The 27,349-nt window shown below is 39.3% G+C and overlaps 1 protein-coding gene across 1 annotated transcript in view; it reads left to right on the forward strand.

Moving 5' to 3' along the window:
* Window positions 1-27,349, forward strand: part of ADGRV1 (adhesion G protein-coupled receptor V1) — a 520,697-nt gene that overhangs the window by 479,326 nt on the left and 14,022 nt on the right. Inside the window, exon 89 of the mRNA XM_034655643.1 lies at window positions 27,078-27,269. Within this exon, the coding sequence (XP_034511534.1) occupies window positions 27,078-27,269 (192 nt within the window). The remainder of the gene's footprint in view (window positions 1-27,077; window positions 27,270-27,349) is intronic.

A 27,349-nucleotide genomic window follows, 5' to 3' on the forward strand; every position in this document is an offset into this window, starting at 1 on the left:
GTGACTCTTGATTTTGGCTCAAGTCATGGCCTCAGGGTCATGAGATCCAGCCCCACGTTGGGCTCCACACTGAGCTCGGAACCTGCTTGAGATTCTCTCTGTGCCCCCCCAACTCAAGTGCTCTTTCTCTCTCTCTCTAAAAAAAAAAAAAAAAAAAAGACAACATGGGAAGGTCCGAGAGTCTTATTTTCAGTTGCTTCTCTGATTCACATATTTATTTTAAAATTTTTTCCTGAATAGACTTTTTTGTTTATATTATTTCTGAGTAGCCACCAGTGAGTTCCATTATGTTACTAGTTTCACAAAGTGAATGTCTATTAGACTAGGTTTTTTGCCCTGTTTTTTGGCTTTTATCCTTAAATTTCCTATTGCATTTAATTTCTGGCATATTTTGAACTCACCTACCCAAAAGCACCTCAAAAGCATTTTTTAAAAGTGTTTGTTTTGTTTTTCTCTCACAGTTAAGTGTGGTTAGTATTAGGTTCATTATGTAAGGTTCCATTTTCACTTTAGGCTCATCGAGTATCACGGCATCAAAAGGAAGTTAAAACTTACTTGCTTAACATCACTTACCAAAGCAGGTGTAATGGGAGCAAAACTAGGACGAAAATACTTGATCTGGAGATTGAAGATTGCAGTGGTGACTTTAACGTGGCTTGGGGAAAACTTTAGCCTTAGTGCAAACCCCTGAAGTTAACGTAATGAAGGATTGAAAAGATGACAAGTAGGACAAAGCAATCATGGTAAAATGTAATTTTCTTTAAAAAATCTGTTCACAACAGACTTCAGTGTTTTCATGCTAGAGTCAGGATTGATTGGTTTAGTTCAGAAAATCGCCTGAAAATATGTGACCCCAAAGTTTCCCATAATGCTCTCTTATATTTGATTTGTGTGAGTTTTTATAATTAATTTCTAAAGATCAATGTTAACTTTTTAATATTAAAACTGAGGTTTAAAAATCTCTAAAACTTCATGGTCTACGTTTGGGAAAGACAGAGGAAGAGGGAGAACTAGAGGCAGCCCCTCCAACACTTGGGGTCTCAGCAGCTTTGTCAGTGACCAATGCTGACCTCACAGAGGCTGGGCTCAGTCCCAGTCAACAGAACTATCTAGAATAAAAGCAACAGAGTGGACAGAGGGCAGGTCACATGCTACTTTTTGCTCTACCTCTCCCATGTCAAGTGTTCTCAGCCCTCAGGTCTTACCTCTCCTAAATTTACAAAAGCAGAGGAAAGTCACAAGCACTGATGCTCCCTAGACTTGTCGAGATAATCCTATAAACTACGTGCTGCTGACATGATATGTAAACACTGATCTTTAAATTGTTCACTTTGAGTGGCCATGTAATATAATTTGCCCAAATGATGCTTCTCTGACCAGATCCGGAATGCAGTTAGAAGATATGATGAAAGCTGTCATTTGAAACATTCCATCCCAGAATCATTGGGTCAATAATCGGACCTATAAGAATGCTTTGGAAACCCCAAAGAGATTGCCCAGAGAGAGTCCAGACAACTAGGTCTTGGTAAATGACAGCACAGAGTGAAGGAACTGAAATCAGACAGGCTTAAATTTGAATTCTAGGTGAAGTGCTATGTCCAGGTCTCAGTAAATGAAATAACACACGTAAAGTGCTTAGCCCCGGTGCTTGGCATATAAGCAAGTACTCAGTAAAGGGTAGTTTTACTATTTGAAAAAAAAAAGGTGGGGGGGAAAGAGAGGCAGAGAAAAGTTGCATGACCTTAAATAATTCTCTAAATTTATGTTGAATGAATGCATTTTGTGGTAGAGCTTTTCGTGGTAACCAGATCAACAGAGCATGGCACGTACTTTGCTAGGGCATATTGGCTGCAACGTCCAAATACTGTGATTATGGTCATACACGATACAGAAGGATTTTATTTCATTCCCATCTTCTCGCCTTAAACCATGGTCTCACGTTCATGTGTAATTCTGTTCTCCTTTTTACAATTTTTCCAGATCTTACCTTTCTTAAAGATCCAGCTTTAAATGTACCACTTCCTGGAACCCTTCTGTGCCTCACTAGTTTAGTATAATCTCTTCTGATGCCAGCCCCCGCGTTGTCTTCTGTATTTTCACTTATTTGGCACATCCTACGCCACCTGGGGCTGTTCCCCAACCATTTCCCTGAAGACCCACTCTCGGTCTCCTTTTGTACTGCTGGGAAGGCTTAATTACAGGGCTGGCACCAGGTCCTCAGTAAATTCTTGTTGAATTAAATCTCTTGCTTGAAATTTCCAATGCCCGGAGTCCACTCCCACAAATCTCCTCAATTTAGGGAAATCTCTTGAAATGACTCACAAGTTTTCACACCTCATCCCAAACTGACATTTTCAAATTATTTACATGCTTCATAGTTTTCCGGTGTGTACTATCAAAACAGTGTTTATATTAAAAGGATATATTTAATTATCAAATATGTATCCTAAGAAGTGTGGTGATAGCCAGCAGCATGGTCCTGCCGATGCACTAAAGGTTACATGCTTTGCTCTAATAATAGATTCAGTGGTGGGATTAGCAATACAAGTAAGGTTAGCCTCCCCGAGCAGTCTGGTGGCCTTAGGCAACCAGGAAGGTGAAGTCGGTGTCTTAGTTAACTCATAACTTTACTGGAAGTGCATATTTTCCATGTGCCAAGTTCAGTAAGTCATGGAGTAAATGTTTATTTTGCTATGCTTTGAAAAGTTGCTTTGCTTCTTGTAAGTTTTCTCAGTGGAAGAATTCCAAGATATGACTTAATCTATGTTTGCAGCATTGAACTAGAAACAGGATTTGTTCTGTGACTTGGCTCTGGCGTTTATGGGCCACTTCTGTAGGGAGAGTGTGTGGAAGCAACAGGAGAAATGCCTGGCATTTGGATGCCAACATGCAACATACTCATAAAATTTTTGATTTTCTAACATCTGAAGGCAGGCAACCTTGCAGAACAAGGGGTATCCATCTTGTAGATCATAGACACTTGTTTCCAGAATTATAGTAACCAGGTAGTACGTGGGATCACCTCAGTGGACTTTCCCATAACCTGCACAAAGAACACCTTTGTGCTTTCCCGTAGGTGCTGTGGTTTGCCTCTTTGTATAAATTCCCTCAGGTCAGAGATGAATTAGCCATTAATAGTAGGGAAGCCTATCACCAGTTGGGGCTATCTGTTATTAACCCTTGAATTTACTCTGCAGGCATCCTATAAAGCATTTGAGAATTTATGCTTGTTAACTAATAGTAATCTTTTTTTTTTTTTTAAAGATTTATTTAGGAACACCTGGGTGGCTCAGTTGATTGGGTGCCTGCCTTCGGCTCAGGTCATGATCCCAGGGTCTGGGGTTGAGTCCTGCGTGGGGCTCCTTGCTTAGTGGGGAGCCCGCTTCTCCCTCTGCCTGCTGCTCTCCCTGCTTGTTCTCTCTCTCTCTCTGACAAATAAATAAAATCTTTAAAAATAAATAAATAAAATATAAGATTTATTGATTTATTTTAGAGAGAGAGAGCAGGAGGGGAGGGGCAGAGGGAGAGGGAGAAAGAGTCCCAAGCAGAGTCGGTCACTTAACTGATTAAGCCACCCAAGCGCCCCAACTAATAGTAATCTTATTAGAGATTTGAGTTATTACCAAAGGAAATACTAAAGAGTTCGTGTCGGGGTACCTGGGTGGCTCTGTCGGTCGAGCATCAGACTGTTGGTTTTGGCTCATGATCTCATGGGTCATGGGATCAAGCCCCAAGTGGGGGCTCCATGCTCAGCACAGATTTGGCTTGGGATTCTCTCTCTCTGTCTCTCTGCCCCTCCCCCCTCATGCTTTCTTTCTTTCTTTCTTTCTTTCTTTCTTTCTTTCTTTCTTTCTTTCTTTCTTTCTCTCTCTCTCATAAATAAATAAATAAAATCTAAAAAAAAAAGTAGAATTCATGTCATAGAAAAATATCTCTCTAGCTGGATAAATAATCCTATAATCACACAGGAGACAAAGCAAAAGTAAGATCTTAATGACAGCTATAATCCTGGGTAAGAAATTAGGAAGGGAACTTCATAGGTGACACCAGTACTTAGCCTGAACCATTTTAAGTCTTTTCTGTTTTCATAATACAAACCAGGGTTGCTTTTGAAATCAACAGACTGTCATGCTATTGATTCACAACCTCCACCCTTTTTTAAATAAAGTCACTCTGGGGCGCCTGGGTGGCTCAGTCATTTAAGCATCTGCCTTTGGCTGAGGTCATGATCCCGGGGTCCTGGGACGGAGTCCTACATTGGGCTCCCTGCTCAGTGGGAAGTCTGCTTCTCCCTCTCCCTCCGCCCGCCCCTCCCTCCACTTGTGCACGTTCTCTCTCTTTCTCTCAAATAAATAAAATCTTAAAAAATAAAATAAAGTCACTCTGATGCTAGAACTCACTACAAGTATACCAGCTTTACAGTTCTTCAGAGTTCCTCATGCCCCCTCAAGCAACACTCTACAATATACTTTAAAATCTAATCACACTTCTCAGTATTATAATTTTGAACAATCAACAGGATTCATTTTGGGTTTGTAATGTACTCATTGGGAACCATATGGCCCATTTAAGTAAACATCTGTGATTCCCTTTAGTTGTACACTGAAAATAACGTGCTACATGAAGATTTTATTCAGTCTGTTATCAGAAGCTTCGCTGCTCTTCTCCACTGGTTACTCTAGCAGGGACATGTCTGGTCTTCTTGAAAGCTTTCTTGTATGTACGACCCTTTCCTGCTTCCTCTTGCCTGCTGTCTGGTTTCATATATGTCTTTGTAAAACTCACTTCAAAGTCAAGTCTTGCATGGGGTCTTCTCTGCTTGGTCCCAACCACTTTTCCATGTATTTCCTCAGATCTCCTGCAAAATGATTTTTTTTTTTTCTTATCACAGCATTCATATGCCGAAATGCTCAGAAATGTTGAATGAATGAATGGACCCATGAATGAATAAATAGTTGAATGAATGCCAAGATTAATGAAAGGTTTATTGTACTTCTCCAATATGTTTACTTATATTATTGTATCTTAAATTTAAATGACTCTTTACCACCACTGTCCCCCTCCACATACACACATACTGGGGCAAAAATAGTAAAGATGTGAAGGCCCATTCTACTGTATTTGCAATAAACTGATCATGACCACACTAATTCTAGAATGGAATTCTGGTTCCCAGTACTTAGCATTTGAATCATCACCATTGTTGTCCTAGGCAAATCTGAAAGGACAGGATTCACTGGGAAATAAATGTTCCCTTAAGTTCCTAGAGAATTATTATAAAAACAGTGAGGCAAAGATTCTTTCATGTTGGAAAAATAAAACAAGACTTCTGTAATTAAAACCAAAAGCTATAGTATAGATGAGAAAAAGCAGTAATCAGCCTAAAATGGGAAAAGCCTGGGTTTCAATATTTAATTTTCTCTGAACTAAGAAATTGATGCAGACTGTTGTGGGTGTTTTAAGATCAAAATTATTTAGACAGATATATGTAGAATGTTTTGCTATCATATTTATGGGTTAGAACTAGCTCCGAAACTCATTTCCTTTCTTTATAAACAAATATGGTTGCCATTTACTAGAGGCGCTCTTTCTTCCCTACCACATATAATTGTGATCTAGGTAGCAAGAAGAGCAAAAAATCACCATTAAAGATCTATTTTTTGAATTTCCCTACTACCATTCTCAGTCATCCAGGCCATGATCCAGGCTAACTTAGAAAGCACTTTGGAAAGAAAGTAGAATCTTTCCCTTCCTATGAATTCTATAATCACTTCTCATGATTGGATTCATCAGTATTTTAACGTTGTAGAGGATGTGGTATTGTTTGTTTTCTCTCAAGTATATTTTAGAGGCTGCCTTTATCTTTGGGGACACCTTAGATCAAAGTTGCGTCCTTAACTTTGCAGGCTCAAAAACTTGAATTTGACAAGGCTCCAAAAGTTGATTCACTACTCAAGTATTGTTGATGTATTAATTTACAATGAGATTTGTGTGTGGCTGGGGAAATGGCTAGTTGTCTATAGAAAATAAATTCATAAATTTTTTAAAAGATTTTTATTTATTTATCTGAGAGAGAGACAGGGACAGAGCACGAGCAGGGGGAGGGGCAGAGGCAGAGGGAGAAGACGACTCCCCGCTGAGCAGGCAGCCTGACGCGGAGCTCGATCCCAGAACCCTGAGATCATGATTTCAGCCAAAGGCAGACGCTTAACCGACTGAGCCACCCAGTGCCCCAGTAAATTCATAAATTTAATCTTCTTTGTGATAAGCCCCTGGAGGAGACAAAATATCTGCAACTATTTAAAAAATCAAACTTTAATCCTAGAAAGACTTATATAATCCAGTCTGCAACCTTGATTTTGCAGATAAATTGGGATCCTGGATTTTCACAGCTATTTAATGACAGAGCTGAGACTAGAATCGAAGACTCCCAGATAGAGATCTATGTACTTCTCACAACCCCTGCTGCCTCCCTGATTTTGGAGTGGGATGAGTAGTTGGAAGTTGAAACTAAAGATGATCCACAGGTGCCTGACTGGCTCAGTTGGTAGAGCATGCAACTTGTGGTCTTAGGGCTATAAGTTCAAGTCCCACATTGGGTGTAGAGATTACTTAAAAAAATAAAGTCTTGGGATGCCTGGGTGACCCGCTTCTCCCTTTGCCTGCCGCTCCCACTGTTTGTGCTCTCTCTCTCTCTCTCTGACGAATAAATAAATAAATCTTTAAAAAAAATTACCTTTCCTTTTTGTGTGCTGATTTTTGCATTTTCTATTTCTGTGAATCCCACTAACTTTGTCTGATTTGCTACTGCAATAAATGAGTGTGTTTATTTTTTTTTTAAGCAAGCTCTATGCCCAAGAGGGGCTGAACTCATGACCCCAAGATCAAGAGTTGCACGCTTTCCCAACAGAGCCAGCCAGGCACCCCAAAATGAGTGTGTTTTTAATATAGTACTTATTTTATCAGCTTTTTGTGCAGAGGTTAACCCCATCATACAACTTATTAAAGATACATACCGGGCACCTGGGAGGCTCAGTCAGCTGAGTGACTGCCTTTGGCCAGATCATGATCCTGGAGTCCCAGGATCAAGTCCTGCGTTGGGCTCCCTGCTCAGTGGGGAGCCTGCTTCTCCCTCTCACCCCGCCCCTCGTGCTCTCTCTCTCACGCTCTGTCTCTCTCAAATAAATACATAAAATCTTCAAAAAAAAAAAAAAAGATACGTCCTTATTGTCAGTTCGGCAGTAAATGGTATTCTGAGGCCAGATTCCAGTGTGTAGGGGGGATTCCCCATACGACCAACAAGCAATTCTCAAGACACCAGCTGGGAGCCCTGCCATTGAACTCAATTCTAGCACTATCTGCTGGAGATACAATCAGATTCCACAAGTTAAAGGTTCAGTCCTACGAGACTGCCCCCCCAACCCCAGTTCAGATATCAGTCGTAAGCCCAGGTGGTTGCCTGTACTTGTGACTGACTGGCTGTAAATCAGAGATTCCTAAGACCCCTTCCTTGGATTCAGTTAATTTGCTAGATCAGCTCACAGAACCCAGAGAAACATTTTACTTACAAGATGACTGGTTTATTATGAAAAGATATAACTCAGGAACAGCCAGACAGAAGAGATGCCCTGGTCAAGGCAGGGGAGAGGACACAGAGCTTCCATGCTCTGTCCAGGCGCTCCACTCTCCCCAGATCTCTATGTGTTCAGCAACTTAGAAACTCTCTAAACCCCATCCTTTTGTGTTTTTATGAAGGCTTCATTACATACACGTGATTGATTGAATCATTGGCTATTGGAGATCACTTCAACTTCTGGCCCCTCCCAAGTCCCCAGAGGTCAGGGGGTTAGACTGAAAGTTCTAAAATGGAAAGTTCAACTGTGTAATCACATGTTCAATCCACTGGCAACTGGTCCCCCATCCTTAGGTACTTTCCCAAAATCATCTCATTAACATAACAAAAGACACCTTTATTGCTCTCCTCACTAAAGGAAATTCCATATTTTAGGAGTTTTGTGTCAGAAACTAGATGGAAAACCAAATCTGTATTTTTTATTATAAATCGCTATATCACAGGCAATCACTCTGCTTGTAGGACAGAGAGGGTGCTCCTTTCCTAAAACGTAGCAACTATTAAAAAAGAAAGTTAAATGCTCACTATGCCACTGACTTCAACTTTGTATATTAAAGATTTAATAAAATGAAGATCCAACTACCAATATCTCAAGCCTGTTAATTTCACACATAGACATAAAATATGTAGGAAAGAGGAGTCAGTATATAAACTATAGAGATGAGTGTCCATAATTCTTCAGAGGAAAAAGTAGGCAAGCATACGGAAGCTGTTGTGCCCTACAGAATATCTCTTAAAGGAATGACCCACTGTTTCTGGGTCCAGACTTTGTAGTTATTGACAAATCATATAAAGGATCACAGTCATCCTCTTGCGATGTGGTAGAACATACAGATTCACTGTTTTTCACCAATAACATGTAAATTAATATTACTAGATTGTTTTTATTATCGTACAAACCTTTCCTCATACAAATCTATAATATTTCCTTATTTTTTTAAGGTGTTTTTTTTCAGAGATTATGTGGTTTTGTTTCTTTGTCTTATAAATCCTACATTTTTATTTGTTACAAAAATTACAACCTTGGTTAGAATAATGTTGTAAAGTGTGCATTCTCTTATAAGGGTGCTAAAATTTAAAGGGGAAGTACAAACCACTATGTGCAAAACTACATAAAGGGAACCAAAATTTAGGGTTTGAGGTTTAGTTCCTTTTAGCAAATTTTCTTTTTAGATATAGCTATTGACTAATATACTTGAATTAAAACTATTTTTATTTTTTATTTATTTATTTTTTAAGATTTTATTTATTTATTCGACAGAGATAGAGACAGCCAGCGAGAGAGGGAACACAAGCAGGGGGAGTGGGAGAGGAAGAAGCAGGCTTATAGCAGAGGAGCCTGATGTGGGGCTCGATCCCATAACACCGGGATCACGCCCTGAGCCGAAGGCAGGCGCTTAACTGCTGTGCCACCCAGGCTCCCCTAAAACTATTTTTAAACCAATAAGATAGTAAAATGTGTCATGCTTTTACATATACTCCCAAAAGCTTTAAACACGCACAGAGTTCAGCTTTTATTATTGTCTTTCCTATAACATGCCTTTCATCCCATCCCACTATAGGTGGTGGTGGTTCCAACTTAGCGTATAAAAATTTGTGATTACATACCCTCATACACTTATTTATGCGGGATGAGTCATGGAGCAGCTGCCAATGAGAGCACCCCAATTTAAGTCTTCCAGAATCTCTGGGAAGATGTGTTGAGGAAATGGCATAGATGGTACACTTTTACTCACATCTTAGATAAGAGTAAGCCCTTAAGGTGTAAAAGCTGTTCATAAAGGTATCCTGATTTTTCTTGTCCTTATTTTTCTAGGCCCCAGGGTTTTTTAGACCTCATATATTCATTCACCTGCTCAATAAATATTTATGAAAATCTTGCTCTTTGTAGGGTGCTGTGCTGGGCTCATGGCAGTAAAGAAATCCCATTATCTTGCTTTTGAAAGTTTGCGGGCTACAGTGTGATGTAGGAAACCAGCTAGAAAACCAGCAGGATAGAGTGTAACAAGTGTCTTAAAGCAGTTGCACAGGGTGCAGGGACAGTGTTGGGTTACCCAGTGGGTTGGTGGGATGACCAAAGAAGCTCAGTGTCCTGGAGGAAGCCTGTACTTAACTAACGAGGAGCGCTAGCCAGGCTAGGGAAGGAAGAGTAGCAGAGGGAAAAACAGGGCAAACCTGAGAGAAAGCACAGCACATTTGTTGGAACTGAAAGTGCCTGTTGGGGGGCGCCTGGGTGGCACAGCGGTTAAGCGTCTGCCTTCAGCTCAGGGCGTGATCCCGGCGTTATGGGTTCGAGCCCCACATCAGGCTCCTCTGCTATGAGCCTGCTTCTTCCTCTCCCACTCCCCCTGCTTGTGTTCCCTCTCTCGCTGGCTGTCTCTATCTCTGTCAAATAAATAAATAAAATCTTTAAAAAAAAAAAAAAAAAAAAAAAAAAAAAAAAAAAAAAAAAGAAAGTGCCTGTTGGTTCAGTATGCCTGGAGTGTGGAGTCTCAGGCAGGGAGTGGTGACAGGCAAGGCTCAAAACACAGAAGGCTTTGTTAGCCAAGTTATGAAATTGCATGCTCTACTCTGAAGGTTTTGGGAGCCACTGAAGCATTGGCACCCTCTCCCCCCCATTTTGTGAAATGACTCAGTAAAAAATAAGCCATAACAGTGAAGAAACTGATACCCATGCCTTCAGAAAGACAGTCAAGAATCGTGTTTATAATCACACTTAAGGCAGAACAACACCTTGGTTTGTATTCTTTACCAGCTCTGGGAAAGAAGTGGTTCTTAGCCATGGAAAATATTCAACCACGAAGATCCTGCCTGGTCTTACAATGTTACATTATTTCTCTGAACACAACCGTGTGGTGGGCCACCTCAAATGGTAAGAGTGTCCTATACAAAGGAATAAATCAACCAGGTTAAGGATGAGACTAACTTTGGGAAAATCCTTTTGGCAATAAAAATAATATCACCTTATCTTTATAAAGCAGATTTACAGCTTAAAAATACATTTTTATATTTATTTTATTTGAGCTTCATAATAATCCATTGAGGTAACTGATGTTGATAGTCCCATTTTACAGATGAAAAACTAAGGATCATATAAATAAAGTATAGCTCAATATAACAGTATTTAGCAAGTAGCACAGCTACTCATTATACTAATTAGTATATAGTTATACTTACTGTATTAATACTACTTATTAGAGATTCAATCCCAAGATATCTGACTTTAAATCCCTTTTTTTTTTTTAGATTTTATTTATTTATTTGAGAGAGAGAGAATGCTCACACTCACGTGGGCACATGAGTGGGGGGAGAGGTTGAGAGAGGGAGAGAGAGAATCTCAAGCAGACTGCCCCCGAGCACGGAGCCTCATCCCACAACCCTGAGATTATGACCGGAGCCGAAATCAAAAGTCAGAGGCTTAATCAGCTGAGCCACCCAGGCCCTCCTAACTCCCTACAAGAAACTGGTCATAAGCAGTAAAGAAAATTAAATTTAGGAATATACCAAAATCCTTGTTTAGATTTTTGTTGTTGTTAAATTATCAATCACAAGAATTGAACACTCTACTTCCTTAAAGAGTAGAAGATAACGAATAATGTCCTTGGGACTCCAAATATCAAACAATGTAATACCCGTTTGCTAATTTTTGTGTTTGTTCCCATCTAAGGAAAAGAAATACTCTATTTAGAATGTTCTTTTTTAAAAAATAAAAGGAAAATAATTCATCGACTTGAGGTCATGGTCATTAGAGGAAGCACTACTAGAAAATTTATCTTTCGTTGCTAGTATAATATGTATAAAAGTTGTGCTCTGAAGAATTGGCTATGGGATAAATACATGAAATGAAATGTTTTTTTCCCTTTGAGTTTCCTCACAAGAGAGTTAATACACGCCCACATATGAAACTTACCCAGTATCGCAAAGTTGAAAAATTCTGTTGAGAGAGAAATTGGAGAGTGTGGACCTCCATCGTGACAGGCATTTTAGGCCACAGGACTTAATTTTATTGACACACCTCAGATTTTTAACTCTAGTGTAAGTTTTTTGAAGCAAGTACTACATCTTTTACATTATTTATAAGAATCACAGAATTCCCCACACATTGGACAGTCAAAAAGCATGCTATACAACTTGATTTTGTTGAAGAAAGAGAAAACACTTGGAAGAGCATCCCCAGCTCAGTAAGGCCAGTCCCTGGACCCATCTTCCTCTTGACTCATTTCCCCTCAAGGCCATGATCTGAGCTTCGGGAAGCTCTGAACATTGAACCTCGTGAGTGGACAGGAAGTACTCGTGAGAGAGGACTCAGCCTCTGTGTTCACGGCCCGCACAGGAACCCACTCAGTGGACACTAGTGTGGACTAGGAACCTAGGTCAGCTCTTCCGTATTGACTCAGTGAATGAACCAAAGACGTTCCAGAGAGAATTTAAATCGCAGACCATCCTCATGTCAAGAAGGCTGGTTGGAATCTGGGTTTTTGTTAGGGTATACCCAATAGCTCTGCTGTGTCCAACGGGAGAGCTTTCACAGTGCTGGGACTTGCCGAGTGCTAGCGAACCCTACTAAACTGCCTTGTAATGCACTGTCACTGACGCTTGAGTGAAAGAGGGTGATGTTAATAAAAATGCTGAGACAACAGGCTAAACCAAGCATCCCAAGCAAACCAGGACTGTCCCAGCAAACCAGGATCTGAGGTTACCCTAGCAATTGCCTAACTATAAATCCAATCTTCAGCTCTTTTTCCAAAAAAGTGCTTACATATGAAAACGTGTCCTTACATAATTAACGGGTTGGAGAAAATAAACCCTCTCTAGAAACTGTAGTTTTAAGAAAGTTCATATCCAAGATAAAGTGGTTATTTCTGAGATTTGGTGTAATTCTAAGATTTGGTATAAATTTTGGAGGTTTTTTTGGCTTTTTTTTTTCTTTCTTTTTTTCTTCTCTGCAGTAAATATTAACATTGAACGAGGACTGCTTTATATTTTTGCCCTTTAACATTAAAATGTCCTTAGATTTCTTTTTATAGAGTCTTGTGAGTGAGTCAAGTATTCCATGGAGCGTTCCCGGAGAAATTTTAGTGCCCTTGTTTCTCTGATTAGAAAATTACAACAGAGGGCCACCTGGGTGGCTCAGTTGGTTAAGCTTTTGACTCTTGATCTCACCTCAGGTCTTGGTCTCAGGGTCGTGAGTCAAGCCCCGCATTGGGCTCCATTGCTAGGCATGGACCCTAGTTAAAAAAAAAAAAAAAAAAGTAGCAAAAAGATATTAAATGTTTTGTGCCTACTAAGTAGCTCATTAATCAGCAGGAAAGAGTATTTGAAAATAATAAGAGAAAAATTGACAATATATATTCTGGTTCTTAATATCTGGAATTATTGATTTCTGTTTATATGCTGTAATATCTTAAATCTATGAATGGGAAGATTGCCAGAAGTGTGACACCTCAAAGAATTTTTATCTGCTAGTGAGATAGCCCAGAATTTGCCAGTTTTGCCAATTATAATGAGAAACCTATTCCTGCCTCCTCAGGGCATGATTTATACCTGTGTGTTTTAGGAAAGCAAAAATGTTGAGTTCCACATTTCTATAAAAGTCTACACAAACTATGTCATTATTTTGACATTGTCTCACCTCAGAATGTTTCTAAAATAAGGCCATTTAGATCGTCTTTGATGTTTGATTAACCACGTTGTGATGAAGAATTTCTTAAAAGTTTACTAGAGTGTTTTTGTTTTTTGTTTTCCTTTTAAAGGCAGTATAACAACTAGGACCCTCTGAAGCCCAGCAGCCTTTGAGGGGCCCCACTGGACCCCCTGAGGCCCGGGCTTCAGCCTTAGCCTCTCCCTGCAGCCAGTGGCAGCTTTTAAACATCCCAGAACCCTTGCCCAAGCTGTGGACCAAATGGAAACAGGGTTTTTGTAGCAAAAAAAAAAAGGGCAATATAAAAGATTTAGAAGCCCGGCAGTCACATGTCTGGCTGTCTGCTCTCAGCAACTTGTGGGACGGGAATAAGTCAGGAACACAAAGATTGGGCCTCTCCAGAAGGGATCTTGGCGTCAAGGAAGATGTAAAATTGACAGGAAGGCACACCCACATTAATCCATCACTGTAGAAAATGGAAGGTATTCCACATTCATTCAGTATCTTCACAGGGAACACCTGATTCAGTTTGCAGTTTAAAGGAATTGAACTCTGTGCTAGCTAGTCCTTTGCTCTGAATAAGAATAATAATGAATGAGGTGGGTGGGGTGGAAGGAAGAAGACACTCCCATCCAGAGTTAACATGCAGTTACCGAACTAGCGGATCTCATTTCATGAATCAAGTGATTCCCTCACCTCAGGGTACCCTTTTCTGGACAGCACCATCTATTATATATTTCCGTCTATCCGCACTACTCTCTCTTTTGTCATTGTGCTTTTGACAACGTGCACTACCTCATCCTCCTAGAAGGGAATCTTCTTTGGGCTTCCCTTGGTACAGTTTGTGTGGCTGTGCCCCTCTCTGACCTGCCTGATCGGTCAGTTGTCCCTTGTTTACTGCACTGGTTGCTCTTCCTGTTCCTGTCCTCCAGCTGTTTTTAATTCTGAGCACTCCGCCTTTTTCTCTTCATCGTGTCTTCCTTAAAATAATCATATAAGCGTGTGGCTTCTGTTTTCACCACTGCACAGCCATTTCCACACAAGCCTCTAACCTTGCCTTCTCGCCTGGTCTCGTCTAGTACTTAAAATAATCTTACGTGTTTTCACTTCTGCATGTAGGATCTTTAATTTAGTTTCCACAGCAAAGCGATTCCTTCTCCTGTTTTTATTGGCACTTGGTCATCCAGTTTTCCCCTTTTCATCATCATCAGCACTGTTCTTTGGTTGCTTACCACTGTCCAAACAATTGAGCTTCACCCATGGAGTGGCTAAGAGAACTCTGAATTCTAAATTGTTAAGGTGTGGTTTTCAAAAAGGCATTTTAAAGGATGTTGACAGAAACTATGTTTAAAAGTCTAGTAGAGTTAAGAATGGTTTTTGCATTTATAAATGAAATGTTGGGGGAAAATAGAGTAATATTTTGTGACATGTGAAAATTGTATGAAATTAAAATTTCAGGGTAGTTCAACAAAGACCATTATGTTCTGCTAAGACTAAAATGTTTACTATGTGACTCTTCAGAAGAAGTTTGCTGACCCTTGGTTTAAAAGATTGGTGTCCAATGTGTTAAAACAACAAATTCAAAACTCTTTAGTTTGTCCCCAGCCTTTTTAAAAACAAGATGGTTGGGGCGCCTGGGTGGCTCAGTTGGTTAAGTGTCTGCCTTCAGCTCAGGTCGTGATCTCAGAGTCCTGGGATCAAGCCCCGCATCGCATTGGGCTCCCTGCTCAGCAGGGAGTCTGCTTCTTCCTCTCTCCACTCATGCTCTCTCTCTCTGTCTCTCTCAAATAAATAAATAAAATCTTAAAAAAAATAAAAACAAAGATAGTTATACACCCATGAAATCACAATAATTTCCATCACCCCAAAAGATTCCCAGGCTCCCCTGTAGAACATCTCTCCCTCCACTCCCAGAGCCGGGCAACCACTGGTCTGTTTTCTGTCTCTGTATTGAAATCTGTATGTTCTAGAATTTTATGTCAATAGATTCATAGTTTAAGTGCTTTTTTCTGTGTGGTGTTTTTATCCAGCATATTGATTTTGGGATTCACTGATGTTGTTAATCAGTAGTTGGTTCTTTTTGTTGTTATGCAGTTTTTTCCACCTTTATTGAGGTGTTATTAACAGATAAAATTATGAGATATTTCAAATGTATATCGTGGTGATTTGATATATGTATCCACGTCAGCAGTGGGCCGATTTGACTCATGGCCATAGTTTGCTGGACACTGTGTAAACTTTTTACTGTTAAACAAGACTAAAAGCAAACTTTTGAATAATCTTTTCTGCAAACTTTTGAATAATCTTTGAATAACCAACCAGAGAACATGATGGCAATTTAACCATTTTGTTACTGCTGTTGTTATTACTATTATGAATATTATTTCAGTGTACAAACTTTGGGTATTTCCAGTGCTTGTGGCAGAGGTTTCTCAGCATAAACCAAAAATGGTTTCAAATTATATTTTTAAGAAATACTTAGAGATATAACAAGATTTAAGTAAATAATCATGGTACAGTTTGGTATTTTTATAATTTTAATTAAAAAAATATATTTCACGGGGCGCCTGGGTGGCACAGCGGTTGGGCGTCTGCCTTCGGCTCAGGGCGTGATCCCAGCGTTATGGGATCGAGCCCCACATCAGGCTCCTCCGCTGTGAGCCTGCTTCTTCCTCTCCTACTCCCCTGCTTGTGTTCCTTCTCTCGCTGGCTGTCTCTATAAAAAAAAAATATACATATATATATATATTTCACATTCGAAGCTTATTCCAACTCGATGCTCTTCACCACTTCTTATTAAAACCAGAAAAAGTTATTCTCGGCTCCAGACCTCTTCTACTTATTTAGTTCCGTCTCACTACTAAGGCCACCTCCAGTCTTCTCTGTCCCTCAATCCTACCACCCAATTTATACTTCTGAAATTTTTCTAATCTAGGGACTCTCAAAGCAGAGGGTTGGTCAGGGATTTATGTTCTTATAACGTTAAAACACACACACACACAATGTAATTTTCAGTTCCTTCTGCCTTGGCAGAAATAGTCTGGCTCCTGATAAGTAATATCATGACTGATTAGTGTTCCATGCTTCGAAACTTAACAGAAGCATGATGAACAGTGAGTGTCTCAGAGATGAACCTTCTTCTGTAGACCTCTACAGAATGTTCAAGAGAAAAGGCTGAAGGAACAGGGATCATATCTGGAGATGAGATTGCCGACGCACGACCTAATAATTGCCTTTTGTTTCATGAATGTTTATCACAAAGAAGATTGACCAAGCGTTTCTTGTTTCTCTAAGTGACATGCAGGAAAATATACCCTTAAATTGCAGTTAGAAACTTTGTATGAAAAAAAAAATCTTGTCTATACTCTAGATATATATGATAAAAAACACAAAATTGTTATTCCTAGGGATTACAAAATTTAGAACAAACATCTTTCTAAGCCCAAACCTTGAAAACAAAAGCCTTTAACCCTTTATTTTAGTCCTAGAGATGTGTGAAGTCAGCACACTATACCAACTAAAATTCTGTTGACTCTAGTAGTTCTAAATAGATAGTGTCCCTTAAAATAGTAAGAAATTTTGAAAGAACTTGACATACCCATCGTGAACAGTAGGTAATTGCCTTTCCTATCCAAATACTTTGTAAAAACATTCAGGTAATAGTCGTTCCCATAGATTTCTAAGTATTTTAGTTGTGCTGACTAACCAACAGCCATCAAGATAAACTCTCTCTCTCTGGTATATTTAATGCACACATTAGATTGGGGATTCTTACTATAAATAAGAACATCAACAAAAGCGACTAAAACTGAAAGTTAAGAAGAGTTAAATAAGAAGCAAGGAACGATGAAATTCCTACTTCTCTCACACCTGAAAAAAATGTACAAATGCACAAATACTGGATTTATCTTTTCAGTTTTGCGATTGGCATGAAATCCATTGTCTTTGCTGCTAAGTCACTAGTGATAAAAAACAGCAGCAGGTCAGCAGCCCAAGAGCGTGCGAAGCCAGAAACAGAGATCACGGACACTCCTCAGGGTTGTCTGACAAGGGAAGAGTAAAAGCAGAAAGCTGTGAAGCTCTTTGAGAAGTAGCCACAAGAAGCAACAGCAGCGGGGCGCCTGGGTTGCACAGCGGTTAAGCGTCTGCCTTCGGCTCAGGGCGTGATCCCGGCGTTATGGGATCGAGCCCCACGTCAGGCTCCTCTGCTGTGAGCCTGCTTCTTCCTCTCCCACTCCCCCTGCTTGTGTTCCCTCTCTCCCTGGCTGTGTCTATCTCTGACGAATAAATAAAAATAAAATCTTAAAAAAAAAAAAAAAAGAAGAAGCAACAGCAGCAATGCATACAAACCCAGCCCCAGCCAAGCAGCCTGAGACAGCAGGGAAGTCACCTGGGGCCCCAGCGCCGAGCAAGCCTAGCACCAGGGGCGCACCAACCTAGAGCAGAGACCAGCCAGAAGGGGATGCTTGGTTCTCCCACGAGAGAGTCTTGGCAGTGGAACATGTGAAATGGAAAGACCAAACCAAAACAAATTTTATTGAGCGACTACCGGACTACCTAACTGGTGAGAGAATTAGAGGGCTAAAAGCAACACTTGCCTCAGACACACATCTGTCCCCAACCCCCATCCTACTCTCCCACTGCTGAAATGTAAAAACCATGATCTCTTATTTCACAAATATTTCTTAAGCTCCTCTTGTGTGCCAGGGTCCACGCTACAAATTTAAAAATACAACGGTGACCTGGACATGGTCTCTTGCTTTCTAGGACAGTAAAGCTCAATGGAAGATACCCTTATTTAATCCCAACTTTGTGATTTTTTTTGAGCTGAAAAAGAAATGAATTTTAATGAAGACTTCATTTCTCTGTTTTCCTCATCCTGCATTGTTTTTTGCACTTTCTTAGACTATCTAAAAGATAGGTGATTTTGTTTGGGTCGTTTGTATGATTCCACTATTTCTTAACTGCTTTTTATAACAGAATTAATATTTATCTGGAGATTTTGAAATTGTACATTTTCCCTATGGCTCCAAAAATAATATCCCTATTATTTTAATATCTTTTTGTTTCAAAGTTTTAAAAATATGAAAAAGAAAAACAATAAATGGTCCACATGTCCATGTTCCCATTATATAGAATTGATCATTATTTAATACACTGACAAATTTGCTTATAGTTTAAAAAAAATCACTACTTGAAAGAAAAGATAAATATTTATTACAAAGAATTGAAGCAAGGAATAAAAGTATGAAGATTAAAAACTCTTTAACAAGTAATCTCTACACATAATATGGGGCTCAAACTCATGACCCCAAGTTCAAGAGTCACATGTTCTATTGACTGAGCTAGCCAGGCACTCCAAGGTTAAAAACTTTTAAAATCACTTCAAACTTCACCCATAAATAATCCTCCTTAACATTAGGTGACCATAATGGAAACAATGATGGTCAAGAATTTTCCAAGTTCGATAACAAAAACCACAGATCCAAAAAGCTTAGAGAACCCTCGTCAAAGAAAATTATACCTACGTATATCATAATCAGACTCTTTAAAATCGGAATGGGAAATCATGGGGGCACCTTGGGGAAGTGAAGGGAACATTGCATACAAGAAAATAATGATAAAAATGAACACCATTCTCATCAGCAATTCTGGAAACCAGAAGACAATGTAATGATGTCTTGGGGCGCCTGGCTGCCTCAGTCAGAAAAGCATGTGACTCTTGATCTCGGTGTTAATGAGTTCAACCCATGTGTGTGTAGAGATTACTTAAAAGTAAAATCTCTTTAAAAAAAAAAAAAAGACAATGTAATATCTTTAAAGTCCCCAGACAAACAAACAAACAAACAAACAAACAGAAAACCTGTTAACCTAGAATTCTGTATCTGGTGAAAATATCTTTCTAAAATGAAGATGGAATAAAGACATTTTCAGGCAGATGAAAGTAGAAAGACTTTATTTCTAACAAATCTGAACTACAAGAAATGCTAAAAAGAAGTTCTGCAGGCTGAAGGGAAAGGGAAGTGATATGAGAAAAATCCACTTTTTTTTTTTTTAAGATTTTATCCATTTATTTGACAGAGAGAGAGCAGAAGCAGGGGGAGTGGGAGAAGCAGACTCCCCACTGAGCAGGGAGCCTGATGTGGGGCTGGATCCCAGGACTCTGGCATCATGACCTGAGCTGAAGGCAGACCCTTAACCATCTGAGCCACCCAGGAACCCGAAAAATCCACTTCTATAGAAACGAATCAAGAGCACCAGAAAGAGCAAATAAGGCATTAAATACAAAGGATCATTTTTAAAATCATTCCTATTATATACATATCTATATCATTAAGTCTCTTTAAATACCATTAGCTGTTTAAAAATAAAAGTAGGGGTGCCTGACAAAAAGGGATCAAAGGTATCCAAATCGGCAAAGAAGAAGTCAAACTGTCTCTCTTTGCAGATGACATGATACTATATATGGAAAACCCAAAGGAATCCACTCCCAAACTATTAGAAGTTATAGAACAATTCAGTAAGGTGGCAGGATACAAAATCAATGCCCAGAAATCAGTTGCATTTCTATACACGAATAACGAGACTGAAGAAAGAGAAATTAGGGAATCCATCCCATTTACAATAACACCAAAAACCATGCGTTACCTTGGAATTAACTTAACCAGAGACGTAAAGGACCTATATGCTAGAAACTATAGATCACTTTTGAAAGATATTGAGGAAGACATAAAAAGATGGAAAAATATTCCATGCTCATGGATTGGAAGAATTAACATAGTTAAAATGTCCATACTACCCAGAGCAATCTACACTTTCAATGCTATCCCGATCAAAATACCGAGGACATTTTTCAAAGAACTGGAACAAATAGTCCTTAAATTTGTATGGAACCAGAAAAGGCCCCGAATCTCCAAGGAACTGTTGAAAAGGAAAAACAAAGCTGGGGGCATCACAATGCCGGATTTCGAGCTGTACTACAAAGCTGTGATCACAAAGACAGCATGGTACTGGCACAAAAACAGACACATCGACCAATGGAACAGAATAGAGAACCCAGAAATGGACCCTCGGCTCTTTGGGCAACTAATCTTTGATAAAGCAGGAAAAAACATCCGGTGGAAAAAAGACAGTCTCTTCAATAAATGGTGCTGGGAAAATTGGACAGCTACATGCAAAAGAATGAAACTTGACCACTCTCTCACACCATACACAAAAATAAACTCCAAATGGATGAAAGACCTCAATGTGAGACAGGAATCCATCAAAATTCTAGAGGAGAACATAGGCAACAACTTCTATGACATCGGCCAGAGCAACCTTTTTCACGACACATCTCCAAAGGCAAGAGAAATAAAAGATAAAATGAACTTATGGGACTTTATCAGGATAAAGAGCTTCTGCACAGCCAAGGAAACAGTCAAAAAAACTAAGAGACAGCCCACGGAATGGGAGAATATATTTGCAAAGGACACCACAGATAAAGGACTGGTATCCAAGATCTACAAAGAACTTCTCAAACTCAATACACGAGAAACAAATAAACAAATCATAAAATGGGCAGAAGATATGAACAGACACTTTTCCAATGAAGACATACAAATGGCTAACAGACACATGAAAAAATGTTCAAAATCATTAGCCATCAGGGAAATTCAAATCAAAACCACACTGAGATACCACCTTACGCCAGTTAGAATGGCAAAGATAGACAAGGCAAGAAACAACAATTGTTGGAGAGGATGTGGAGAAAGGGGATCCCTCCTACATTGTTGGTGGGAATGCAAGTTGGTACAGCCACTCTGGAAAACAGTGTGGAGGTCCCTTAAAAAGTTAAAAATTGAACTACCCTATGACCCAGCCATTGCACTACTGGGTGTTTACCCCAAAGATACAGACGTAGTAAAGAGAAGGGCCATATGCACCCCAATGTTCATAGCTGCATTGTCCACAATAGCCAAATCATGGAAGGAGCCGAGATGCCCTTCAACAGATGACTGGATTAAGAAGCTGTGGTCCATATATACAATGGAATATTACTCAGCTATCAGAAAGAACGAATTCTCAACATTTGCTGCAACATGGACGGCACTGGAGGAGATAATGCTAAGTGAAATAAGTCAAGCAGAGAAAGACAATTATCATATGATTTCTCTCATCTATGGAACATAAGAACTAGGATGATCGGTAGGGGAAGAAAGGGATAAAGAAAAGGGGGGTAATCAGAAGGGGGAATGAAACATGAGAGACTATGGACTATGAGAAACAAACTGAAGACTTCAGAGGGGAGGGGGTGGGGGAATGGGATAGACTGGTGATGGGTAGTAAGGAGGGCACGTATTGCATGGTGCACTGGGTGTTATACGCAACTAATGAAGCATCACTTTACATCGGAATCTGGGGATGTACTGTATGGTGATTAACATAATATAATAAAATAAAATTAAAAAAAAAATAAAGCAACAACAACAACAAAAAAGTAGGGGTGCCTGGGTGGCTGGGGTGCCTGGGTGGCTCAGTCGTTAAGCGTCCGCCTTTGGCTCGGGGCGTGATCCCAGCGTTCTGGGATCGAGCCCCACATCAGGCTCCTCCGCTGGGAGCCTGCTTCTTCCTCTCCCACTCCCCCTGCTTGTGTTCCCTCTCTCGCTGGCTGTCTCTCTCTCTGTCAAATAAATAAAATCTTTAAAAAAAAATAAGGTAAATAAAAATAAAAGTAACATTAAGTGAACATCATTCTAGACACCTTTCTAGGCAAACTAAATATTGGATGTCTAGTTATATGTGACCATAGAGAGTTCCTATATGTAGAAAACCCAATATGTGTGACCATAGAGAGTTCCTATAATGTAGAAAACCCAATTTCAATTTACTTGAATTAATCACAGAGAAACTAAAATGGAAGAGGACTAATTGTTGAATTGCAAAAATTATTCTACACCACAAAAGATATTCTGGGGGCACCTGGCTGGCTCAGTTGGAAGAGCCATGTGACTTTTAATCTAGGGTTTGTGAGTTCAAGCCCCATGTTGGATATAGAGCATACTTTAAAAAAAAAAAAGATATAATTACATTAAAGGATTAGAATCACTGCTTTTTATTACCTAAGTATTTCATTTTTATAGTATTGACTGATTATATGCTATAAAGATGATAGAACCATCAGTACTCAGATCTCCCATCTCCTCTCTCCCAAACTTAGGAATTTTTCAGTTAATATTATGCCTTTTAAGTGTCTAGACTTAACTATTTCATTTGGCCCTCTGTGATTCTCTTAATTTTTTTCAATAATGGTTTTGTGTCTAAATGCATCGATACAGGTCTTTGTACATGATTCTTTTGCCATCTTTATATTGAATTCTGTTTTTTCCTTGTTATGAGCAGGCTATCCCTTTATTGGTCGTATTTTATTGTCATGTAGTTTGGGTTTCCCCCACCCAAGAAGATACATGGATGCTGCATTGCCTGCATTTTTTTTTTTAATGTTTGATAATGTCAAATGCTATATTGGCTGGGTATAATATTCTTGGACCACTTTTTTCCTCAGAACTTAATAGATATTATTCCATCGTCTTTTAACACTAGTAGCCATCGTAAAGAAGTCTGAAGCCAGACTAAAATTTACCACTTATTAAGAGATTGGCTCTTTTTTTCCTACTTGAGTATCTTAAAGTTTAAAACTGAGTAAGGCTACAATTTGGTATTAAGCAATCTATATCAAAATTTCCCCAGTACATATACTTTCAAGCTACAGATTCAGTTGTGTTTTTTTCTTTTTCAGGAAACTGTTCTTACATTAACATTATGGTTTTTTATTCATCTTCAGTGACATTCATTGGATTCCTTATTTTGAGGGTAGCGATGAACAATTCTTGAGTATTTTTTTTTATCTGTCAGCTTCTTTAATTCCTTTAATCTCTGTCTTTTTCATCTTAATTCACTGGAATTGTGTATTAGCGAAATGTCTTATTTTTGAATTCTCTGAATCATGATATGCCTCCTCCACAGTTCGTTCCAACTACTGACAGCACCGTGGTTCAGCATTTGTGGCACACAGTGGGATGTGTAGTGTCCGTGAGACCAATTCCTCATTGCCTATAGAACTCTAGGTTTGTGTTCCTCAAATGTTTCAGTGCTGGCCCCACTATACACTTTACATTTTAGTAACTAGACTGATTTAATTCTTTGTGTTTTAACGGCAGGCTAGGCACCTGCATATGTTTATCAGGTATGATTGGCCAAAACTCTTCGCCAGAAACTGAAATAAATATTAGAAAAGGAGGTCATGCGGAGTCAGTATGTCAGATTGCTCAACACATTTAGCTCAGGATTGCTGAGGACTCTTGTTGGATGGGTGTGCTCGTGCTCACTGGTGGGGGATGCAGTGTGAAGTCTGTCATAGGCTCCAGTTCACCGTGAGCTCAGGATAGCATTCAGAGCGTGGAAAAAATGGAGTGGGCTAGTGTTTCACTTTAATTGGAGACAATTTAAAATTAAAGGAATGGGCCTACACAGCTGTTAAATGGGTTCATTGAATGCATTTGATATTTTTACCACTTTTTTGTAACCTGAAAGAATTATGGGATGGGAGAGGCAGAGACAAGGAAGATTGCTGACTGTAACAGCTTGCGTGCAGTTATAGTTTGAATACCCAGATTCTGCCCTCTTCTGAGATTTTTTTACAAGCCCTGCAAAGGTTAAATGCTCCTGTTTGAGGGCTGTATCATGGTCCTCAGAGGGAGACAGTCTCAGAGTGAAGATGAGTTCTCCAAATCAGGGTGAAGCCCCGAGACTTCATTTCCTTCAGGGGCAGGCACCTTAATCAGCTTCCTGTTTTACCAGTTCTCCTCTGTAGCCACTTCTCTGTCAAATCTGTCAAATGGCAGTGTTTCCCACCTCACATGAAAATGATAGAAATTACTGAGGGGTGCCTGGGTGGCTCAGTCCCTCAAGCAACCAACTAGTGACTTCTGCTCAGGTCCGAATCTCAGCGTCCTGAGATCAAGCCCCGCCTCTGCTCGAGCTCAGCAAGGAGTCTGCTTGAGCGTCCTTTCCTCTGCTCCCCCTGCTCGTACACAAGTGCACTTGCTCTCTAATAAATAAATAAATCTTTTTAAAAATGTATTAAGCAGCCAAAATCTTCTATACTTATTTTGCTCTTTGATGATGTTAAGAGCATTTATTAACTCCTTTAAACATGATCTCATTTATGTCTCACTGAAAGCTTGCTAACAAGTTTAAGTTCCTGAATCAAAAAAAAAAAAAAATTAAAAATTGGCCATAGTGGGTATGGTTCAATCCAGATATAATCTAACTAAAGACTTGGAAAGCATTTTTCATCTTTGTAGTAGGAGATCCAACAAAATATCAAAACAGCAATGCACAGAAAGAATTTCCTTTAGTCAGCCTTCCCTAAGTAAAGAATAGGAATAACAGGTGGATTATGTAGGTCCTCATTCTAAAAGAGTTAACCCTTTATATATAAGAGATGGTTGTCTTTGTGAACAGCTTGGGAGTAGGAATCAGATGTTTTCTCTTTGCATCTCAGCACCTGGCCATGCACAGAGTGGGTGGTCAGCATATTGAATTGAACCCTTGAGAGTTAGATTATCTCTTAAATTATTTTACAGACCAGCATACAGGGGAGAGCCTGAGATTTAACATGCAGTGTTTGGAAAAGGAACTTGTTTTTACTCTGAGGTCAGAAATCTCCATAGCTCAGCACTTTGGATAATGAAGGTCCCTTTTCTATATTTGCCCAGCCTGGGCTGGACACAGGCAAATGTCACATAATCTGCATTTAAACATTCTTTTCTTTCCATTTTAACAGTGTTTATGTTTCCTGGAGTACATCTGAAAGATTCCAAGTATTTACTGTATATGTAAATATTCTTTTAAGAAAAAAAAAAAAAACACATGTAGTTTTCACATGCAAGTTATTTTCAGCAGGCAGCTCCTTTCCTGCAGCACAAAAGGCTAGATATAAAAACAAACAAGAGAGAATGTGCTGTTTTAACAAATGGGTCCTTAGAGATGGATTTTAAAGCTCGGTTTTTGTTTCCTGATCTAGCTTTTACCCTATCACTTTGTAACACTTAGAGAAATCCTGAAATAAATCAGTGACATTCTCACAGTTTTAAGGCTGACAGTTTAATTTTTTTCCTGTTTTGTCTATTGCTGGGGCCAATGTAATTAGGTCATACCCATGTGAAAAATTACTTGTACAAGAAAAATTTTGGATGTGCATGTGTGTTTTTAGGAAGATTTGTTTCTGCTAAAGTTCACATCAGCCTTTGCATGTGAAACTAATTCACTTACCTTACATAATTTAAAATATTAATGTTGGGTAAAAAAAACCTTAATCAAAAGGAAACAAATGTTTCTATTACTTTCTGTATATTGTGGTTAGAGTAATTATATTTAAAAATATTTTTAGCAGATAAACCACTGATTTTAAAACATATTTGTTGGTTATGTAGATTGGATGCCAACTCTGGAAGGGGTCATTCTAAGAGAAAGGGGAGAAAGACCTAATTTATGGCGGTATTCTAGAAATGGCAACAGAGCTCACATACTAGCATGCCCATCTTGCAGACTGTTCTTTCATTTTACATTAAAAATTCGTTGTAATTCTTATGCCTTGAATATTTTCTAGATATTTTGCTATTTATACCAGCAGATAAAAGTTTCAAGCCCACAAGCATATTATTTGTTTTATTGCTTCCATACTCCTAGAAATGTCACGAACCATGGGAGAATGCAAACGTCACCAAATGAAGATACTATGTCTTATGAAAAATGTTAGCATTAACTCCTTTTCTTCTTTAATAAGCTGAATATCTTGCTTTCATTTTTGTGGATTAATTTAAGAATTTTAATAACTAAGGAGATTTTTACTTGCTTCTAAAACTTAAACACCAGGATTAACAGACACAGAAGCCACAATTTAACATATTTTATTGGCTGAGTGTAAAGGTCAAAATTACCAAGCATTATAGAAGCACCATTAGAAGTATACAGTAGATCCCTTGTAGAAATCGTGAAGGACAGCCAGTGTAGGCAATGTCTGGAACACAAATACAAAATTCGAGTTGCTCTCTCTGTGACAGAAGAGAGCAATTGTCAAGAGTTTGACTGGGTTGCGAAAGAATTTAAAGGGCCAACAGATCTTTAAGCACGCACAACATAGCTTTGTTGTTTCCGTAACATTCACTGAGGAGCCAGGCACGCTAAATATTAAGCAATCCACAGAATTCCTCTGACTCCCTACCCAGTGACTGTATTTTCAAATGAAATAGTCGGTGAGCTATAGATAAACAAAATCAGAAGACTCAATTAGGGTTGCCCTTCTGGGAGTCTGCAAGGTGGTTGGAGCATTACTTTAACCATTGCTACGAAAAAAAAAATGAGAGTAAGTGAGATCCATGGGAAAAGAGTAGTTTTTTTGGAAGGCAAGAGGTTTGCTTTCTAAAGCAAAGCTACACAGCTAATCAGATATACTTCTGAAGTTCCGTTTTCATGTATCAGTAGGGCTAGATTTCAGAGTCACTTGGGTTTTAATCAAGAAAAAAAAATGATTTTTTTAGTGAGAGGGCAGTTTTCCCAAATAACCTTGAATAACTTTTTTGTGACATTCAGAAATTTACAGTGGCCTCTTGCTAGACTTGTAACATGTTCTGTAATTCCCTGCTTCGGGTAGAATTTGGATACCGCTTGTAGAAAATCGGCTGTGCTTACAACCACATTTATTTTTCAGCTGCGGTAACCGGACTTCCTTTAACAAGCTAGTGTTATTTTCTTTTGCAGGGACTTTATGTTTTTGTGGTTTATTTCATTCTACACAACCAGACGTGTTGCCCTATGAAGGCCAGCTACACGGTGGAAATGAATGGACACCCAGGACCCAGCACAGCCTTCTTCACACCAGGGAGTGGCATGCCTCCTGCTGGAGGGGAAATCAGCAAGTCCACGCAGAATCTTATCAGTGCTATGGAGGAGGTGCCTACCCTTGCCCTTGCTCTTGCACTTGCACTTGCTCCTGCTCTCCCCCACCCTCCCCTCCCCCACCCTCTTCCTCC

This window comes from Ailuropoda melanoleuca, chromosome 3 (genome assembly GCF_002007445.2).
Source record: "Ailuropoda melanoleuca isolate Jingjing chromosome 3, ASM200744v2, whole genome shotgun sequence".
NCBI classification, from domain to species: Eukaryota; Metazoa; Chordata; class Mammalia; order Carnivora; family Ursidae; genus Ailuropoda; species Ailuropoda melanoleuca.